This window comes from Diceros bicornis, chromosome 34 (assembly GCF_020826845.1).
Source record: "Diceros bicornis minor isolate mBicDic1 chromosome 34, mDicBic1.mat.cur, whole genome shotgun sequence".
Classification (NCBI taxonomy): Eukaryota; Metazoa; Chordata; class Mammalia; order Perissodactyla; family Rhinocerotidae; genus Diceros; species Diceros bicornis.
In genome coordinates this window covers 37,939,599-37,956,438 of record NC_080773.1, presented here as the reverse complement: position 1 = coordinate 37,956,438, position 16,840 = coordinate 37,939,599, and the positions used below count along the sequence as shown (strand labels likewise).

Genomic DNA, 16,840 nt, shown 5'->3' with positions numbered 1-16,840 from the left:
CCCCTATCTAGCTAGTTATACAAATTCACTGAGCCTGTGGCCAAAGGGCTTAATCCTTCTGGGCCTCAGTTTCCTCACCCTGAGTGGTCAGGTACCCAGTGCCAGGTATGGCATGTAGTAAAGGCTGATGGGAGCTGCTGTTTTCTTCCTCTTGGTACTGTTTTCTTTTCTTATGTTCTTTGTGTTTCTCTGCTGCTTCCCTTCCAGGGTAAGCTGTCTCCCTCACGGTGCTCAGAGTTTCCTAGTGAACCCTGACTGACTGACCAGGTATATACTAGGGCTACCAGTCCACAAGTATAATAGTAACTAATAACAATGACCAGGGTCAGGAGGAGTGCTTACCTCAGCTCCCCTCACCCCTGTCCCTTTTCCTCCTTGTCCAGAATACCCCTAGCTCTCCAGCCTTTGTCCTCTCCCCATCATTCACTCCTCAGCTCTGCTAGGCATCCTGTTGCATCGCCTTCTAAGTATGTCTCCCCCACTGGACTGCTGAGGCTGCCAACTGGGTCTTGTGCATTGGAAACCCCAAAGCCAGGTCCAGAGGAGGATCTGCCAAAGGCACTGATGATCATCTTTACATTAGTCAAAGTCTTCAAATCAGTAACAGTAACTGCGGTTTCATGAAGGCCCCCTAGGACCTGGGTTTTACACCACAGTCCAGTAAGCGACAGCATCCAACCTTTACACAAAGGAAATCACTAGGAGAGGCTAGGAGCCCGGCCCAAGGCCACACACTGCGAAACACAGCAGCTGGGATCCAAACCCTGTTCTTTTATGCCCTTTACACCAAAGGGGGCTTCTCAGAGCCACCATTGTACTTTTCCTCAAATGTGCCCAAAGATGTCTTGTCCAAAAGTCTTCACACACTTGCCACAGCCCTGCCTGGTAGTCTTTCTTTCCCAGCATCTTCACCTGGTTCCCCTGCCCCATCCAGCTCTTAGCTCAGATGTCTCCTCAGAGCTGTCTTCCCGTTCTAAACTAGTGTTGCCCACTGACGCGTCTCCACTCCACCTTAGCATATCCCTTTGTTTCGTTTTTATTCATAGCACTGATTGCCACCTCAAAGTATCTGGTTAATTTACTAATTATCACCTCTCCACCTTCTCTAGAGCAGCACTGCCCAGTGGAACTTTCTCTGTCGGAGGAAATGTTCTAGATCTGCACTGTCCAACATAGTAGCCATTAGCTGCAGGTGACCAGTGAACATTTGAAAGATGGCCAGTGTGACTGGGGAGTTGAACTGGTAAGTACACTTTAGTCGGTTTAAATTTACTCAGCCACAAGAGGTAGTGGCTGCTCTGGAATGAATGTAGGCCTAGAGATGGGCCTTACCACCCTGTTCCTCGCTGGGACCCGGCCCTATAACATACCTGGCGTTTTGGCAGATGCAGTATTTGTTGACTCACCACAGCTTCTAAGTGACTTGGTGAAGGAATTTCCTTCACCAAGACTTTTGGGCCTTCTGTTTGGATTTTATCATATTTCTGTCAAATCACAGGAAATCTCACTGGGCTTATAATTGTGTCCCATCTGTAAATTATCATGGGAGAACTGCTGTGCTACAGAGTTCCCATCTTCTCCTTGGGAGCCTGAGCAGTGGCTGGGGTAAGCAGCCATGGGGTAAGAGGACCCCTGGTTTACAGCCCACCTGCTTCTTCCCAGACCAGCCAGGTCAGGGTCTTGCACTCCTGCTCCCACAGGTAAAATGGCTCCAGCAGCTCTTCGCTAGAGGCTGCTGGCTGGGTCGACTGTAGCACTGAGTCAAGAAAGGGACCTCATACACTTCTAGCCTTCGTAAGCCCTCAAAAGAAGTCGAGGTTTCTACTATTCAAGTCTTACACGTCCCACTAACTTATAACTTTCTTCAGATAGAGCCTGCTCATTCCTTAATTTATTCTTAGGTACCATTTTTAAAAAAAAGTATTATTAACAAAATCTTTCCTTCATCTGGTGTTTAATTGCTTATTCTGGGTATAAGCTATCAGTTTCTATTAGTAGAAAGCTATTTGTTTCTGTATTATTTTGTAACTTGTTACATTGCTAAACTCATAACTATTTCAGAGGATTAGCTTTTTTTTTTTAAAGGTGGTTAATTGTTATGGGCTACAAATATTTCCTCCTCCTCAGTAATTTTCTCATTTTGTGCTTTGGTGAGAACAATGCTATGTATACTTTGCAGAAAGAACCTGTTAACATGCCAGCCTGTGTTCTGTCAGTGAACTGCTCATGTTCCACGGAAACTATCTTTTAACAGGAAGTTGGAAAATATTCACTGCCTAGGTCAGTACTGAAGTGCAAGTGGCCACTAAAAAAGTTAATTTTAACATTTCTCCTGGGACCAATTTTGAGAATTTTACACTTTTCCAGAAATCTTTCCATATCTCGTTTGCTCATTCATTCCTACACTCAGCAAATAATTACTGAGCACTTGTGCTGTGTCAGGAACTGGTGACACAGCAGGAAGATGGTAGCTGTTTCCATTTTTTGAGCGTAGTTGTGGGCAGCACCTTTAAAAATGGAAACTCACCCTCCCACCCAGTTTCCTTCTTGGGAGACAGTCACAGGCTGTCAGTGTCTACGTTCTCCCAGTGATAACCACTCAACACACACTCATATTTGTGTGTATATTTTTAAGGAAAAAAAGACATCAGTATTATGTGCAGCTATATATATATCTTTATGTATGCTGAGATACTTATGTTAAAAGATAATAGGGGTCAGCCCCGTGGCTTAGTGGTTAAGTGCGCGTGCTCCGCTGCTGGCGGCCCGGGTTCAGATCCCGGCGCGCACTGACGCACCGCTTCTCCGGCCATGCTGAGGCCGCGTCCCACATGCAGCAACTAGAAGGATGGGCAGCTATGACATACGGCTATCTACTGGGGCTATGGGGGAAAAAAATAAATAAAATTAAAAAAAAAAAAGAATTTCATCTTTAAAAAAAAAAAGATAATGTATTTTAAGAAACCCACACATATGTATCCTGGAGATTGTTTCATATCAGTATGTAGAGCTGGCTCATCCTTTGTAAGTTATGCAGAGTACTATAATGAAAACAACTACATGTGTTGGTGAGTATCTGTATAGAGTTTTTTTTCCCTGTATAGGTTTTTAGCTTGCCTTTTATTTATTCCTGTTTAATCAAAGTTGGTTTTGCATTTTGTCTATCCAGAAACGAGCTCTTGGATTCTTTTTTCCTCCTACATTTCTGATTCATTTATTCCTGATTTTATCTTATTTCTTCTCTTTCCTTAGAACTTTTGGAGGTGTTTTTTTCCCCCCAAAATGTTTGAGTCAAATGCTTAGTTCATTTGTTTTCCTTCTTATTCAATTAATAGTTAAGGCATTTCAGGCCTTGAAATTATGCTGGGTACTACATCTGGTCACCAGAGCGCGGTCCCCAGATAAGAGGATCAAGATTACATGAGTCCTAGAGAGCATATGTATGGAAGGTGACAGAGAATGTAAAGTATCCTTGAACAAAAGTTGCAGAGTATGTGACCACACTCTGCTAGGTTGGATTCCTGCCAAAACATGTTTGATAGTCACTCAAGATTCTAGACTCTTGACCTAGGCCTCAAGGATGTGAGCCTCTCACAGTTCTTCGTAGCACTATCTATCTCATCTCAAGAGTTCTCTCTATTATCCCTTACCCACCCTCTCGTCTCAAAGCCTGGCCAAAGTCTCCTCTTTGAAGATGCCCTCTTGTCTCTTGCAATTTCTTCAACCATTTATTCACTCAACAGTTTCCTGAGCTAGACAGAGATTTAGTCACTGTCTTAGCAGCTGGGGATATATATGGGAAACTGAAATAAGGATGCCTGCTCTCACCCATGTTATTTAATATTTGTTCTAGATGTTCAGGTCAGATAACAGAACAAGTTAGTAAAACTGGTTCTGTCTTTACTATATTTGTATACTTATGTGATCCAAGTTTTATGTAGAGTTTGCCTTCTGTATGACTTATCTGGTGTAAAAATAGGGTGAGACATTTGATTTTGGTTATTCAGTGTGGTTCTCTCCAGTGTAATTTTTGTTGTTGTTCTGTCAAATAAGGTGAGAGCTAAGGCTAATGATTTGCCTGCACAGATTACATGGAGGGTCTGCTCTCATATGAGTCCTCTGATGCTGAAAACAATGAGGACTCCTACTGAAGGGCTTCTTGTTAGTGGGTTCTGTGACTCCTAAAGCCTTCCTAACACTGATTACATTCTTGGGCGCTCTCCAGTATGACTTCTATGATGCTGAATAAGAGGGCTATGCATGAAACCTTTACCACAACAATCACATTCCTATGGTTTTGGAGTTCACAGATGTAATTACTGGGTGTAAGAACTTTTCCAAATTCAGTCAGACTGGAATTTTTTTTTGTCCAGTATGAATTCTCTCAAGTGAAACTGAATCAGGCCAGAAGCCTTTCCTGCTATGATCATATTCCTGGGATTTCTTCCCTATTTGAGTTCTCATGTCGAAAAACTCATGGAAAGGACTTGCTCCATTCAGGGTCTCTGCACATTAGTCTCCCACGTGCAACTTCTTTTAGTTAAAGAAGGCCGAGGTGAGCTGAAAACGGGCTTTCTCACACTAAACACATTTATTCAGTCTTGTTCTTGAATGAATTATCCTTCGTATAAAACAACTGATTTCCTGTGTGATTCCCCCGTGTTTGCTTTAATGCCCATGTAAATCCTCTCAGGCTACACAAAGGATGAAATCCAGAGGACTGCCTTCTCTTCTCCCCAACAAAACGATTTCCTTCTTGTATAAGGTATTTTTTCTACTAATGTTGGTACTAATTTGAGAGTTGCACTTCTTATTTGTAGGGCTCATCTCCTGCTTAATTTCTTGACAAGCTGAAAAAGTTAAATGTCCTGCAGGTTTTCCTACAATCATGACCTTCAAAACAGTGTGCACTCCGTTGTTTTCCTAATGATTAAATCTAGATTATGTCTCGTTTTCCACCCAAACCCCACATGTGGCAAAACTTTCTTGAAAGAACACTGAGTGATGGCTGAGTGCCATCAAATATTTCTCCACATTCCTTATCCTCACAGCATCTTTCCAAATCAGTGCCTTTTTGAAGATGAATGCCGTCTGTCTTAAGTGTTTACCCAGTTTCCCTTCTACTTCAACCAATGCCTATGCTGCCATTTTTGCTATATGGATAGCTGGAGAGACATGCAAACTGAGTTGCATTAGAAAGGCGTAGCCAGGGGCCAGGCCCTAGGCCTAGTGGTTAAGTTTGGCACGCTCTGCTTCAGTGGCCTGGGTTCGGTTGCCAGGCGCGGGCCTACACAACTCATCAGTGGCCATATTGTGGCAGTGACCCACATACAAAATAGAGGAAGACTGGCACAGATGTTAGCTCAGGGCAAATCTTTCTCAAGCAAAAAGATGAAGATGGGCAACAGATGTTAGCTCAGGGCAAATCTTCCTCAGCAAAAAAAAAAATAATAATAAAAGATAGATAAGATAGATAGAGGCCTAGCTTTCCATTCGATCTTAGTTCTCTGCATTAAGGAGAGGCACAGCTACACCAGTTTGGGAGAAAGAGACCACTGCAGATGGTCGGCTCATCTGACAGTAAAGCATGCCATTCCAAACATCTATGAGTCCCATATTTTTATGCACTGCCCGGACCTCCTGCTGAGCTCCTGACAAGTGCATTCAACTGGCTTCACAAATCTCTACTTGGGTGTCTCTAAGTCCCCTCTCATTCATAGGTCATTGACAGAACCAGTCAAGACACAAGACAGTTCCAAACACTCCTGAATCTACATGAAAGCTACCTATTAGGGAGTTCTTTGTACTATTCATGTAACTCTTTGTTTAAATTATTTCTACATAAAAGTAAACACAAAACTTCTATTTCCACCCTTCAAAAATCTATGCCTTTTCCAGGTTTCCCCATGTCGTTGACTAATGCCAGAAATTCAGGAGTAACAGTTTTTCTCCTTTATTGTATTTTTAAAAGGAGATATTGACACACACATTACAAAGAAGAGTTGCAGGAAATCCCCTGCAGCTTTCACCTAAGAGGGATTCTGGGCAGCTTGCTCTCTTTCACCCCCTTAGTCAGGTACTCACCCAGCCTCAGTGAATCCACCTATGAATGGGGAGAAGCCCATGCCAGCTACTCCCTCAGGCCAGGTATCACCACCTCTTCCTTAGATGCTACCACAGCCCCCACCTGCTTCCATCTGCCCTACGATAGCTTTCTTCACAAGCATCCAGAGTGAGCTGTGAAAAGCCACACCACACATCTGCTCAATGAAAATCAAACTCCCCTCACAGTTAGAGGCCCTGTGTGCTCTCTCTGCCAAACTTAACTTGCATGTCAGTACACCTCTGTTTCCTCCTCCCAGCCCACTGGGCAACTTTCCCTGAATATGCCAAGCTTGTTCCATTCTCACCGTCACCCCAAACAGTGTCTCTGTCCATGCCTGGAAGCTTTCTTCACCACCACTCTTACCTGGCTGCAAACTTATTTTTCTTCAGAGATCAGCTTAACTCTCACCCTGCAGTGTCCCCTGACCACCTCCTCTAGAGTAATTCCCCACTGCTCCCTGCTTTACACCATGCTCCTTTTCTTTTCAGTGCTCACCACTATTTATCTGTGCTTACACAAGTACACCTGTGTAACTTGTTTGGCAGAAGGCTGTCATCTATTAGACTACGATGTCTACAATGGCAGGGATTATGTCAGGTCTTTGGTTTACTACCAAAGTATTTAGTATACTGCATGGGACACAGGAGGGCTTCCGCAAGTATTTGTGAGGTGAAACAAGGAAGGCAGTGGAGGGAAGACATCACATAAAGGACTCTTTGTGACAGAGCACAGATGAGTTAGGCACTTACCACCTCAGGCCTAGCCTGCAAGAGTGTGCTGATAAGCCTCCCTGCACATGGTCTCTTGCTCTGGTTCAACTCCCCACCCCCGAATCTCCTGTCACCTGTCAAGCCAGCTCTCTTGAGATGTGCAGAACCACAGGCGCCCAATGCCTCCCATGGCAGCTAGATTTGGGGAACTACTAGATCATCCAGGAGTGCATGGCTAGGAGGTTTGCCCACACAAGACGTAGGACTTAAACTCCAGGGAGGATGAGACACAGACCTACCACAGCCAGAGCCACAGAGATGGGAAGGGACGTTAAGAGGCTGGATCAAGGGAGCAACCAGACGGAACAGAAACCACGGTGGATGGATACAAAGTGCTTGTGTTGCTGGGGACCTTCCAGGGGAGGTATAGTTTAGTGACCTGTGCTAATGGTCAGAAGGGAGTTTTCAATGTAGTAAGTGAAAGGAATGACTGAATATGGAAAGAAAAACAGAAAACATTAGTGCTGAGCCATGAAGCTGAAACATAGAGTTCAGAAAAATGGGGCGAAGAATCACGGAGACTCCAGTCTTTGTTGTGGCAAACAGGTCATCTCCAAAGATGGGGCCAGGCCCAGATTTCACAGCTGAATACTGCCAGGAGCAGGGAGCGCCAGCGTCACTTACACTGGAGCACAGAGAATAAAGGGAAGAGAGAGCATCCACAGTTTTCTTTACCAAGCCAGCACACTCTGATACAAAAGTTGACAAAGAAGAAAATCACCTCCCCAACCTAATTTATGAACATTGATGCAAAAGTCCTAAAAAGTAAGTCAACAGGTACCAGGAGCACATTACAACCAGGGCAAGTCTATGTTTGTTATGTCATTGTGTTAACTGTTCAAAGGAGAAAATCTCTATGGTCACCCTGGAAGGCTTTGGAGGGAAACTGGGGCTCTTACTTATTTTCATTTATTAGGAAGAGCTAGATGACTGTTTCTTTATCTAGGTAAAAACTGTTTCGAATGAAAGCAGAATCCAGTGTCGTGCTTGTCAAAACCTAGAAACTCCCATTCAGAGACCAGACACTCACTTTTCACACTTAGCTTCACAGTATTTCAGAAGTACCAGCTGTGATGAATGTAATTACATGATTGTGCAAAAGAAGTATTAACACAAACGCCTCTTCCTTTACACTTGCTGGTAAAATGATTTTATACTGAGAAAATTAATGAGAATCTAACAAAAATGTTACAAATAATAAGGAAATCAACAGCATGACAGGTCATCTGGAACAACTACGCAAGAATCCAAGGGAAGATTAACCTGAGCAGATAACGGCAACATAAAGCCTGACAGTACTCAGACAGCCTGACATAGCACAGTGAGGTCAGCAGATCCCTCTTTGTACACTCGTGCTAAAACTCGACTAGACAGACCAATTCTGCATCAAAGAACTTCTAATTCCAATTAAATGTAATACACATTCTAACAGGATTTTCTCAATGAACCCTAACAAGCTGATGGTAAGTGTTCATCAGGCAAACTAGGTGGTTGAGAACAGCTAAGAATTTTTTTTTAGTGAGAGGAACTACCACTTATCCAAGTTTGTTATAAAACTATAATAAGTACAGCAATATGGTGTTTACTCAGAGACAGAGATCAAGGGAGCAGAAGGGGCAAAGAAAAATGCCTGCACACGACGACAGCTATGGGAATTTAGTCCATAGTAAAGATGGTGTTTCCAATAAGCAGAAGAACCTAGTCAGAAATGGTGTTGAAAGAACTTGTGCCCCACACCACATACACAAGAAAACTCCAGATAAATGCAACAGCTAAACAAAAAAAAAAATACTAGAATACAAGAAAGTATTTGTACAATCTGCCTACGTATGACATGAAACCTAGAACAGGAATAAAGACAGATTTGAAAGGAAAAATACCTGCGATCATAAAACTTCTTTATGGAGACTAAAAGTAGAAAAGAAATGTTGGTCTGGCATATTTGCAATATTAACATCCATGATACAGAGTCCCCCCCCCACACACAAAAGACCAACAGGAAAAAAATGGGAAAGTATATGAACTCACACACACAAAAAAAAGGTCCACAAACTTATGAAAATATGTGTAACTTCATGAGGGAAATGTGAACTAAACTGAACACATTATCGTTTCCCATCAGATCTGCAAACCTTAAAAACACAATTATAAATCGCTGGCGATGAAGGGGAAAGGGAGCTCTCATGTACTTGAGCAGCTACATGTATTTTAAAGGATTTTAGACATTAATTTGTTGCTACCACACTTTCCAGCTTACACGTTGGTTGATTCTGAAGTTCCATTTCCAGAAATCCTACTTACCAAAAAACCAATTTGAATGTGCAAAAAAAGGTATGCAAGGAAGTTTTTTGCAACAACTTGAATGTCTATCAAGAGGAAAAAATCAGATGTGGATTACACTGCATCTGTTAAAATGAATGAAGCAGACCTGTCTGTACTATAAGCCCCCAAAAACATAAACACGTATTCATATACATACATGTAAACATATATAAAAAACGTCTGCCCAGAGACTCCAGTTACTGGTGATTACATGATGAGGGGCAGGAGACAGTGAGCGGAGCAGGGTGAGGGAGCCCCTCTTGCCAACCTGTTACTGGCAACAGGTTTGCGTTCAACCAAGCAGGATACCCCTGACTCAGGCGAGAGAAAACGCAGAGCTTGATTCCACATGTCTATGGCTACTCATCACAGCACCCCACCTAGGGTTTCTCCCCGTGCACCTTTTCTAAGACACCAGTCCCTGACTAACCAGTTGGCCCATTCCCTGCCAGGACTCCCGTGTGCCTCGTTCTCACCTGAAAAGGTGTCTTGAGGAATTCCTCTCTCCACCGACCAGAGCTCTTCCTCCTCCTCTAACTGAGATACCACATCTGGCTTGGAAAGCTGATGTTCTGCCCAAGGGAAAAGAGACAGGGCTTGGGGGTCTGTGTTCAGGAGAAAATGCTTTCCTGCTGTGGCACATGCTGTCCCCACATTCTCCCCTGCTAGGGTGTGACTTCTGGTCTAGGGCAGTGATGATAACCCCATCTATCTCCTTTGCCAGCTGCTTGCTTTCCTGGACTCCCTTGCCAGTAAAGGTGCCAGTGGGACCCAGTTCTGGCCAGCAAGACACAAAGGGAAGCCTGTCAGCTGTGGCTTTCTTGCTACACGTGACAGCTGTGAAAAGAGAAGTAGCCAGGGCTGCCCCCTCCCCTTCCTTCTTTCTGCCTTGAACAGGGACATGATGCTTGGTGCCACAGCCACGCAGCAACTAACCAGAGAATGGAAAAGTTCACACTGACCACAGGGAAATGAAAGGGATCAGGGTCTTTGGTGATACTCCTGAGCTGCTGGACACTCACACCACGTCCTCTGGAATTCTTGTTACAAAAACAAGCATCCACTACTGCAGCTGAAAAGATCCCCGATAGACCCACCTCCCTGGTATTCAAGGCCTCTGAGGGATGGACTGGGTGAAGCTTCAAAAGCCATATGTGAAGTTGCCTTTTTCCTCTGGTACAAAGTAAAGCCCTCTCCCTCAGTCTCCAGGGCCTTGACACTTGCACTCTGATCCCTGCAGCCTGAGCCCAAGCAGACACACACTTCAGAGGCACCACATTGGTGCTGCAAAGCACAGATCTTTATTGACATGGAGGCCAGCCTTACCCACTGAGACCAGATTCCTGTAGTTCTCCAGCATCACCTCCCTGTACAAGGACTTCTTTTCGAGGTCCAGCAGTCCCCACTCCTCTGGAGTAAAACCCACGGTTACATCTTCAAAAGTCACTGGTTCCTGAAACCCACAAGTTCCTGTTAAGCCAGGGCCTGTCGTCACCCACGCTGACAGGAGGGGAGAGGCTGATGGAGCATGTGAAGGCACAGTCTACAAGATGACCTGAGAGCATTCCAGGTGTCTCATCATGTGTTCCTGCGTTTGTCTGAAACTGAGCAAACCCAAGCTAGACCCTATTCAGGCCACAGTAAGGACAATACGTGACAACAGAAAGGGTTCTTCATTCTCTGAAAACCTCTCCATTTCTTATTAACTTGGGGATTCCCACACCGCTATCAATGTGTACTCCTCTTACTAGGGAATTCCGTGAGCTGAATCATCACACCCAAGCCTTCAGCCCCCACCCACTGCCCGTGCTGGTGCTGCTTTCACCTGTCAAGGATCCATCCTCATCTCTCTTTTCTCCTAGCGACTGAACTCATGTCACCCCTAGCTTTGATGCCAAAATAGCTGCTGTAATCTAAATGTGAGCCTGATCCCTGCTTAGACCCGTCACTGCCTCCTCCCAGTTTAAAGGATAAATGAGAATCCTCCGTAATCTGATCTCTACTCTTAACTACTTCCTTGGAAAGCTAAGCAACCTGCGGTTCCTCCATCCAGCACGGTCTCTCAGGCCCACCCAGTTCCTCTCCCCTCCCCGAGACCGACCTGACGCATCTCAGGGAAGGTGGTGTCCCACAACCATCCGGCCACCCCCACCCCGGGAACCAGGGGTAGACTCAGAAACTCAAAGAAGCGTCTACTCACATAGAACCAGGCCGTTGGAAGCCCAGAAGCCATACCTTCCTTCTCCTCGACGTGTCTCGTATGAGTGGACAATCCTGAGAATGTCGAATTAGGGAGGTGGGAGGGGCCTGAGGGCTACGTCGAGGGGCGCCCTTCTGCCCACAAGCGACCCCACTGACGGGAAAATGACAAGTCCTCCCCCACCTCGGAAAACGCCCTGAAGGGATCTACTCCACCTGCGGACCGGTTTCCCCACGCCGAGCGGAGTCCGCCCTCCCGCCTTCCCCAGCCAGAGGGAGTGGACCCCCGCCCCAGTCCGCAGGCCCGGAGGGCTCGGCCTGCCACACCCGCAGGGAGTAGTCTTTCTTTGGCCCTGAGGCTCGGACCACACCGCCCCTTCCGGCTCTGCGGCAGGAGGACGGCTGGCGAGGCCAGCTCCGGATCCTGAGCTTAGCGGGGAAGGGACTGAGGCTGGGCGCACCCTGCGCAGCGTCTCCAGCCAGGCCCCGCACAGCCCCCGACGGGCGGGAGTTTCGCGCCGCACTCACCCCGCGCGCGCGGCGCACAATGGCGCCCGTGGGCCCGCGGCGAAGTGCGTCAGTGCGCCGGCCCGGACTACAACTCCCAGACACCCCTGCGTCGCGCCGCGCCCGACCGCTCCAGGCGGCGGCCATGTTGGCCGTCCAGTTCGGGGTGCCAGGCGAAGCCAGGGAGGGCAGGAGAGAGTGCTGGTGCGTCCCTCGGCGGTCCAGCCGGGCAGGGGGAGGCCTCGGGTGGGGGCACGCCAGGTCTCGGGGGCTGCAGCACTGCGTGGGCGGCGACCCACGCCGGGAGGGAGTCTCGTCCCGCCACGAGGGTGACCACGCGTGGGGCGGACCGGAAGTTGCAGAAAGGAAAGGCGTGGGAGGGGAGGCGGGTCGGAAGTGGTGGAGTGGATTGAAGTCGGTTGGTGGGGGTGGTGGGACTGATTATTACATCCTTGGGCGGAAGGGAGGGCAGGGCCGGAAGTGCAGGGGCGGGGCTAACTGCTCCTCATGCCCACTGTAGAGGAAGGGGGGGCGGGAAGCGTGTAGGAGGCGGAGCTAACGTACCCCCGAGTTTCTGGGAGAGGAGGAGGGGCGGGCAGGAAGTGCAGAGGGGGCGGAGCCGAAGTTCCCGCAAGTTCTGGGGAGAGGGAGAGACAGGAAACACGGAAGTGTGTGTGTGTGGCGGTGCTAAATGTGCATCCATGTCTAATGGAGAGGAAGGAGGGGCCGGACTGGGAGGGCAGGGAGTGGGCTGGAGGCGGGGCTAAAGTCCGCCCGGGGTCCTGGGAGGAAAAGAGGGTCATGTCTGCCGGGAAGTGTGTGGAGGGACCAGGCCTAAAAGTCCACTAGAGTTATGGGAGAAGGGCAGGGTTAATTGTATCCTAGGCACAGTGGTGGGGGAGGTTTGTGAAAGACAAACCAGAGCTGGACAGGAGTTAAAGCAGTGAAAATAGATTTTATTCAATAAAGCTATTACAACAAGGAAAGAGAGATTCCAGTGTAGAACTGTGCTCATTCTGAATACAGCTGGAACAACTGGGGATTTAAAGCCAAGGAGCAAGTTGGGTTGCGGAGGTGGGTGTTAGTGCAGAGAAAATTAGGAAGAGGAGACATCAAGTCTGGGGGCATTCTGGCTGAACCAACCTAACAGGATTCTTGATAAAGGCAGGCCGAGGTGTTTGGATATCACCTGGGGGAGATAGTGAGTGGGATGAGAAGTTCCATCAGATATCAGGGTAGGGAATTCTTGATAAACTGACTTAGCAGGATTCTTGCTAAAACTGAATTCTCCAAGGAAGTACATGGATAGGCCTTGTTGGGGAGACGGTTCGGGAGACCCTGACTAAAGTTTGGTTAAGCAAAGGATCTTTGTCAGGGAGGAGAGTGGGCTGGGCAGGATCCTCTGCCCAGTGTCTTCTGTGAGCCGAGGTGCCTATGTCTAGGAAATGGAAACAGTCTGTCACTGCCCAGGACCTGGTATGTTCTGGTCTTCCTTGGGCCCAGTGCACCCTCATCTTCCTTGGGATCCCAGTTCTCTTGTCTTGCTCAGAGTCCAGTGTCTAGTGTTCTCTCGTCTTCCTCAAGTCCCCAGGCCCGGTATGGTCTTGTCTTCCTCAGGGCCCAGGCTCTGATATTCTCTCTCCTCCTTGGTGCTTGGGGCTCTCCTGTCCCCTTCGGGCCCAGGACCTTGTACTCGCCTCTTTCTTGGGGTTTCCTAGCAGGTCTCAGCAACCCTATGCCTCCCTTTGGGTCATCCTGTCCACTGCCTGTTAAACTTAGTCCAGGAGTTGTTATTTTTTACGGCCACTGTGGAGAGCATCCACCCGCAGGCTGCACAGTTCATCTTAATTGCTGCAAATAGTAAGTCTGTTGATTTTTGCACATTGGTATTTACTCAGAGACCATGCACATGTCTTTTATTCTAACAGTATTTCCTTGGATTTTTCTTGGCTATTGTAGATAAGACACCATCCTCATTCCATAAGTAATTTGGCGTCTTCCTTTTGCATATTTTGACTTTAAAAAAATGTTACATAGCGGGGCCGGCCCGGTGGCGCAAGCGGTTAAGTGCGCACGCTCCGCTGCGGCGGCCCGGGGTTCGCTGGTTCGGATCCCGGGCGCGCACCGACGCACTGCTTGGTAGGCCATGCTGTGGCGGCGTCCCATATAAAGTGGAGGAAGATGGGCACCGATGTTAGCCCAGGGCCGTCTTCCTCAGCAAAAAAAAGAGGAGGATTGGCGGATGTTAGCTCAGGGCTGATCTCCTCACAAAAAAAAAAAAAAAAAATGTTATATAGCAAGACACCATCCTCATTCCATAAGTAATTTGGCATCTTCCTTTTGCATATTTTGACTTAAAAAAATGTTATATAGCTCTAGGTAGTGTAACAGAACCATGTTAATTAGTCATATTATTATTGTTGTTTTGTTTTGGCTGTGGCTGGGGATGCTTCTAGTGGTTCACTATCAAGTTTGATCGAGGCCTTTAACATCTTAAGGAAACAAGCCCCCTTGGAAGTTTTTTCAATTATTTCTTTCTGTTTAATGGTATTGGATGAAAACATGACTTTAGTTTAAAAGGTGATTTTAAATAAGTATATCGTTGAAGATTGATTCACAAAAGCCACTTTAAGATAACTTTTAACCAATTGCATGTTTTTTTCCTGTTTAGCAAATTAAGCATGCTATTTAATTTACTGTAATTTGATTATGAAAAAAAAGCATTTCTGAACAGATGTTAACTATTATGCATGAAAATATGAAAAATGTTATGCATCCTGTTTGCATACAGGGCCCCAATCCCTTATTTAAAACCTTCAGGGCCAGAAGTATTTTAGAATTCCCAAGCGTTTGGATTTTACCAGGAGTGTAAGGTGCACACACCACGCAGTACTTAACATCCCCAGCAGGTCTAGGGCAGCATCTGCCATCAAACACTTGAGTGTATCTGTAGCAAAATATATGAAGAGTCACACTAGGTTGGAGAAAGACAAAGTGTAAATAGCCTTGTTAGTTCAGGTGAGTTTTGCAGATACATAATACAGAAAGAAACTTTTCACTAAAAAAGGTTTTGGGGGGCCAGCCCTGGTGGCCTAGTGGTTAAGTTCAGCACGCTTCACTTTGGCAGCCTGTGTTTGGTTCCCAGGCACAGACCTACACTGCTCTGTTAGGGGCCAGGCTGTGCTGGAGGCCCACATACTAAAAAATAGAGGAAGATTGGCACGGATATTAGCTCACGGCGAATCTTGCTCAACAACAAAAGAAGAAGAAGAGGAAAATGTTTTGAAATTTAGAGTTGCAGAAAAGGCATTGTGGACCTTATATGAAAATGGCTGGATTAGCAATAATAGTTGTTTCATTCAATTGCAAAGTTTAATTTGTACTTTTCCTCTCAATGTACTCCCCATAGTCAGACACATATGTTTACTGAGATACTGAATTGCTGAAATACATTAACAGTCTTTTTTTTTTTTTATGAGGAAGATTGGCCCTGAGCTAACATCTGCTGCCAATCTTCGTCTTTTTGCTTGAGGAGGACTGTCGCTGAGCTAACATCTGTGCCAGTCTTCTTCCATTTTTTTTGTATGTGGGATGCCACCACAGCATGGGTTGATGAGTGGTGTGTAGGTCCGCGCCCGGGATGCGAGCCTGTGAACCCCAGGCCACCAAAGTGGAGCGTGCGAACTTAACCACTACACCACCGGGCTGGCCCCAAATTTATTAACATTCTTCTATATGCTTTCTTTCATCAGTAGTCCACTATTGGTTTAATTTAAACAACATATGACTAAGAATAAGAGATATAAAACTATATATTGGCCACATCACTCTGGTACGTGGCATTCAATTGAGTCATAAACCACCCATGCAACTGAATTGTGGACCTGCGATTTGATCTCCACTCACCATTCACTATTGTTGTTTCATGATACAGAGCATCTCAAATTGTTCCATATGAAGGGGAAAACATGTTTAAAAGTCATTTAAAAAAAGAAGAAAGATTTATCTCTTCGTCTTTAAAACATGAGCCTATAGGACATTTCTCAGAACTCCTCAGAGCTTCAGAACTTTGGGTTGGATAGCAGGAATAAATTAATCAGAATTTTACCTGTAAATTATTAGTATCATAACTACTTCCCATAAAATAGGCTTTTGGGTCTATTTATTACTGCTACAAATTTATTCTTTGCCTGTTCTCCCCAACATCAAAGATAAGGTGATCATCAAGATAATCCAGACTCTTGTAGCACATGGGGAAGGGAGAAGAGTCTGAGCTCTGAGCGAGGGTGGATCACAGACAGCCTCCAGATGATTGTCTCCAAGAGGAATGCAGGAAGTCCACAAAAGGCTGGAGAAACCATTAAGGCAGGTTTGGAATAATCTAGTTCATACGTTTGCATCCTGTATTCTATAGGGTATGCTTGGTTGTAAATACCTGAAAATCCAACTAATGTAAATAACAAGCACTGTTTCCTCACAGAACTGAAGGTCTGTAAGTATGTGGTTCCTGGTACTGGTTTAAGCTGCCCACCAGTGTCACCCTCGGTGTGGGAGTGTCTCACCCTTCGGCCACCAAGACGTAGACAAGGGACAAGCCAGCCCCACACTTACTGCTGGTCTCAAATACAACCCATTTCAACGCTTCTCTCTGCCTTAGGAAGTCGACCTTTTCCTCTCTGATAAAAATCGTCACCCAGGGGCCGGCCCTGTGGCTTAGCAGTTAAGTGTGCGCGCTCTGCTGCTGGCGGCCCGGGTTCGGATCCCGGGTGCGCACCGACACACCGCTTCTCCAGCCATGCTGAGGCCGCGTCCCACATACAGCAACTAGAAGGATGTGCAGCTATGACATACAACTATCTACTGGGGCTTTAGGGGAAAAAACAGAGGAGGATTGGGAATAGATGTTAGCTCAGAGCCGGTCTTCCTGAGCAAAAAG

At 46.3% G+C, this 16,840-nt stretch overlaps 1 protein-coding gene and 1 long non-coding RNA gene across 6 annotated transcripts in view; one reads left to right on the top strand and one right to left on the bottom strand.

Annotated features, from left to right (window-relative positions):
• Positions 1-12,259, bottom strand: part of ZNF274 (zinc finger protein 274) — a 24,507-nt gene extending 12,248 nt beyond the window's left edge. The window contains exons 1-4 of one of the 2 annotated variants that reach the window (XM_058530637.1): positions 11,926-12,259; positions 11,434-11,472; positions 10,525-10,651; positions 9,675-9,770 (exon numbers count right to left, since the gene is read on the bottom strand). In XM_058530637.1, coding sequence (XP_058386620.1) covers positions 9,675-9,770; positions 10,525-10,651; positions 11,434-11,472; positions 11,926-12,051 — 388 coding nt within the window. In that variant the 5' untranslated portion in view covers positions 12,052-12,259. Of the gene's footprint in view, positions 1-9,674; positions 9,771-10,524; positions 10,652-11,398; positions 11,473-11,925 lie in introns of both variants that reach the window. The other variant, XM_058530638.1, reaches the window with a different exon arrangement.
• Positions 1-16,840, top strand: part of LOC131397573 (uncharacterized) — an 18,078-nt gene extending 1,238 nt beyond the window's left edge. Inside the window, exons 2-5 of one of the 4 annotated variants that reach the window (XR_009216782.1) lie at positions 208-267; positions 1,110-1,243; positions 16,116-16,273; positions 16,566-16,840. This is a non-coding gene — a long non-coding RNA (uncharacterized LOC131397573). Of the gene's footprint in view, positions 1-207; positions 268-1,109; positions 1,244-9,922; positions 10,609-16,115 lie in introns of those variants that run through there. The other 3 variants (XR_009216784.1, XR_009216781.1, XR_009216783.1) reach the window with 3 other exon arrangements.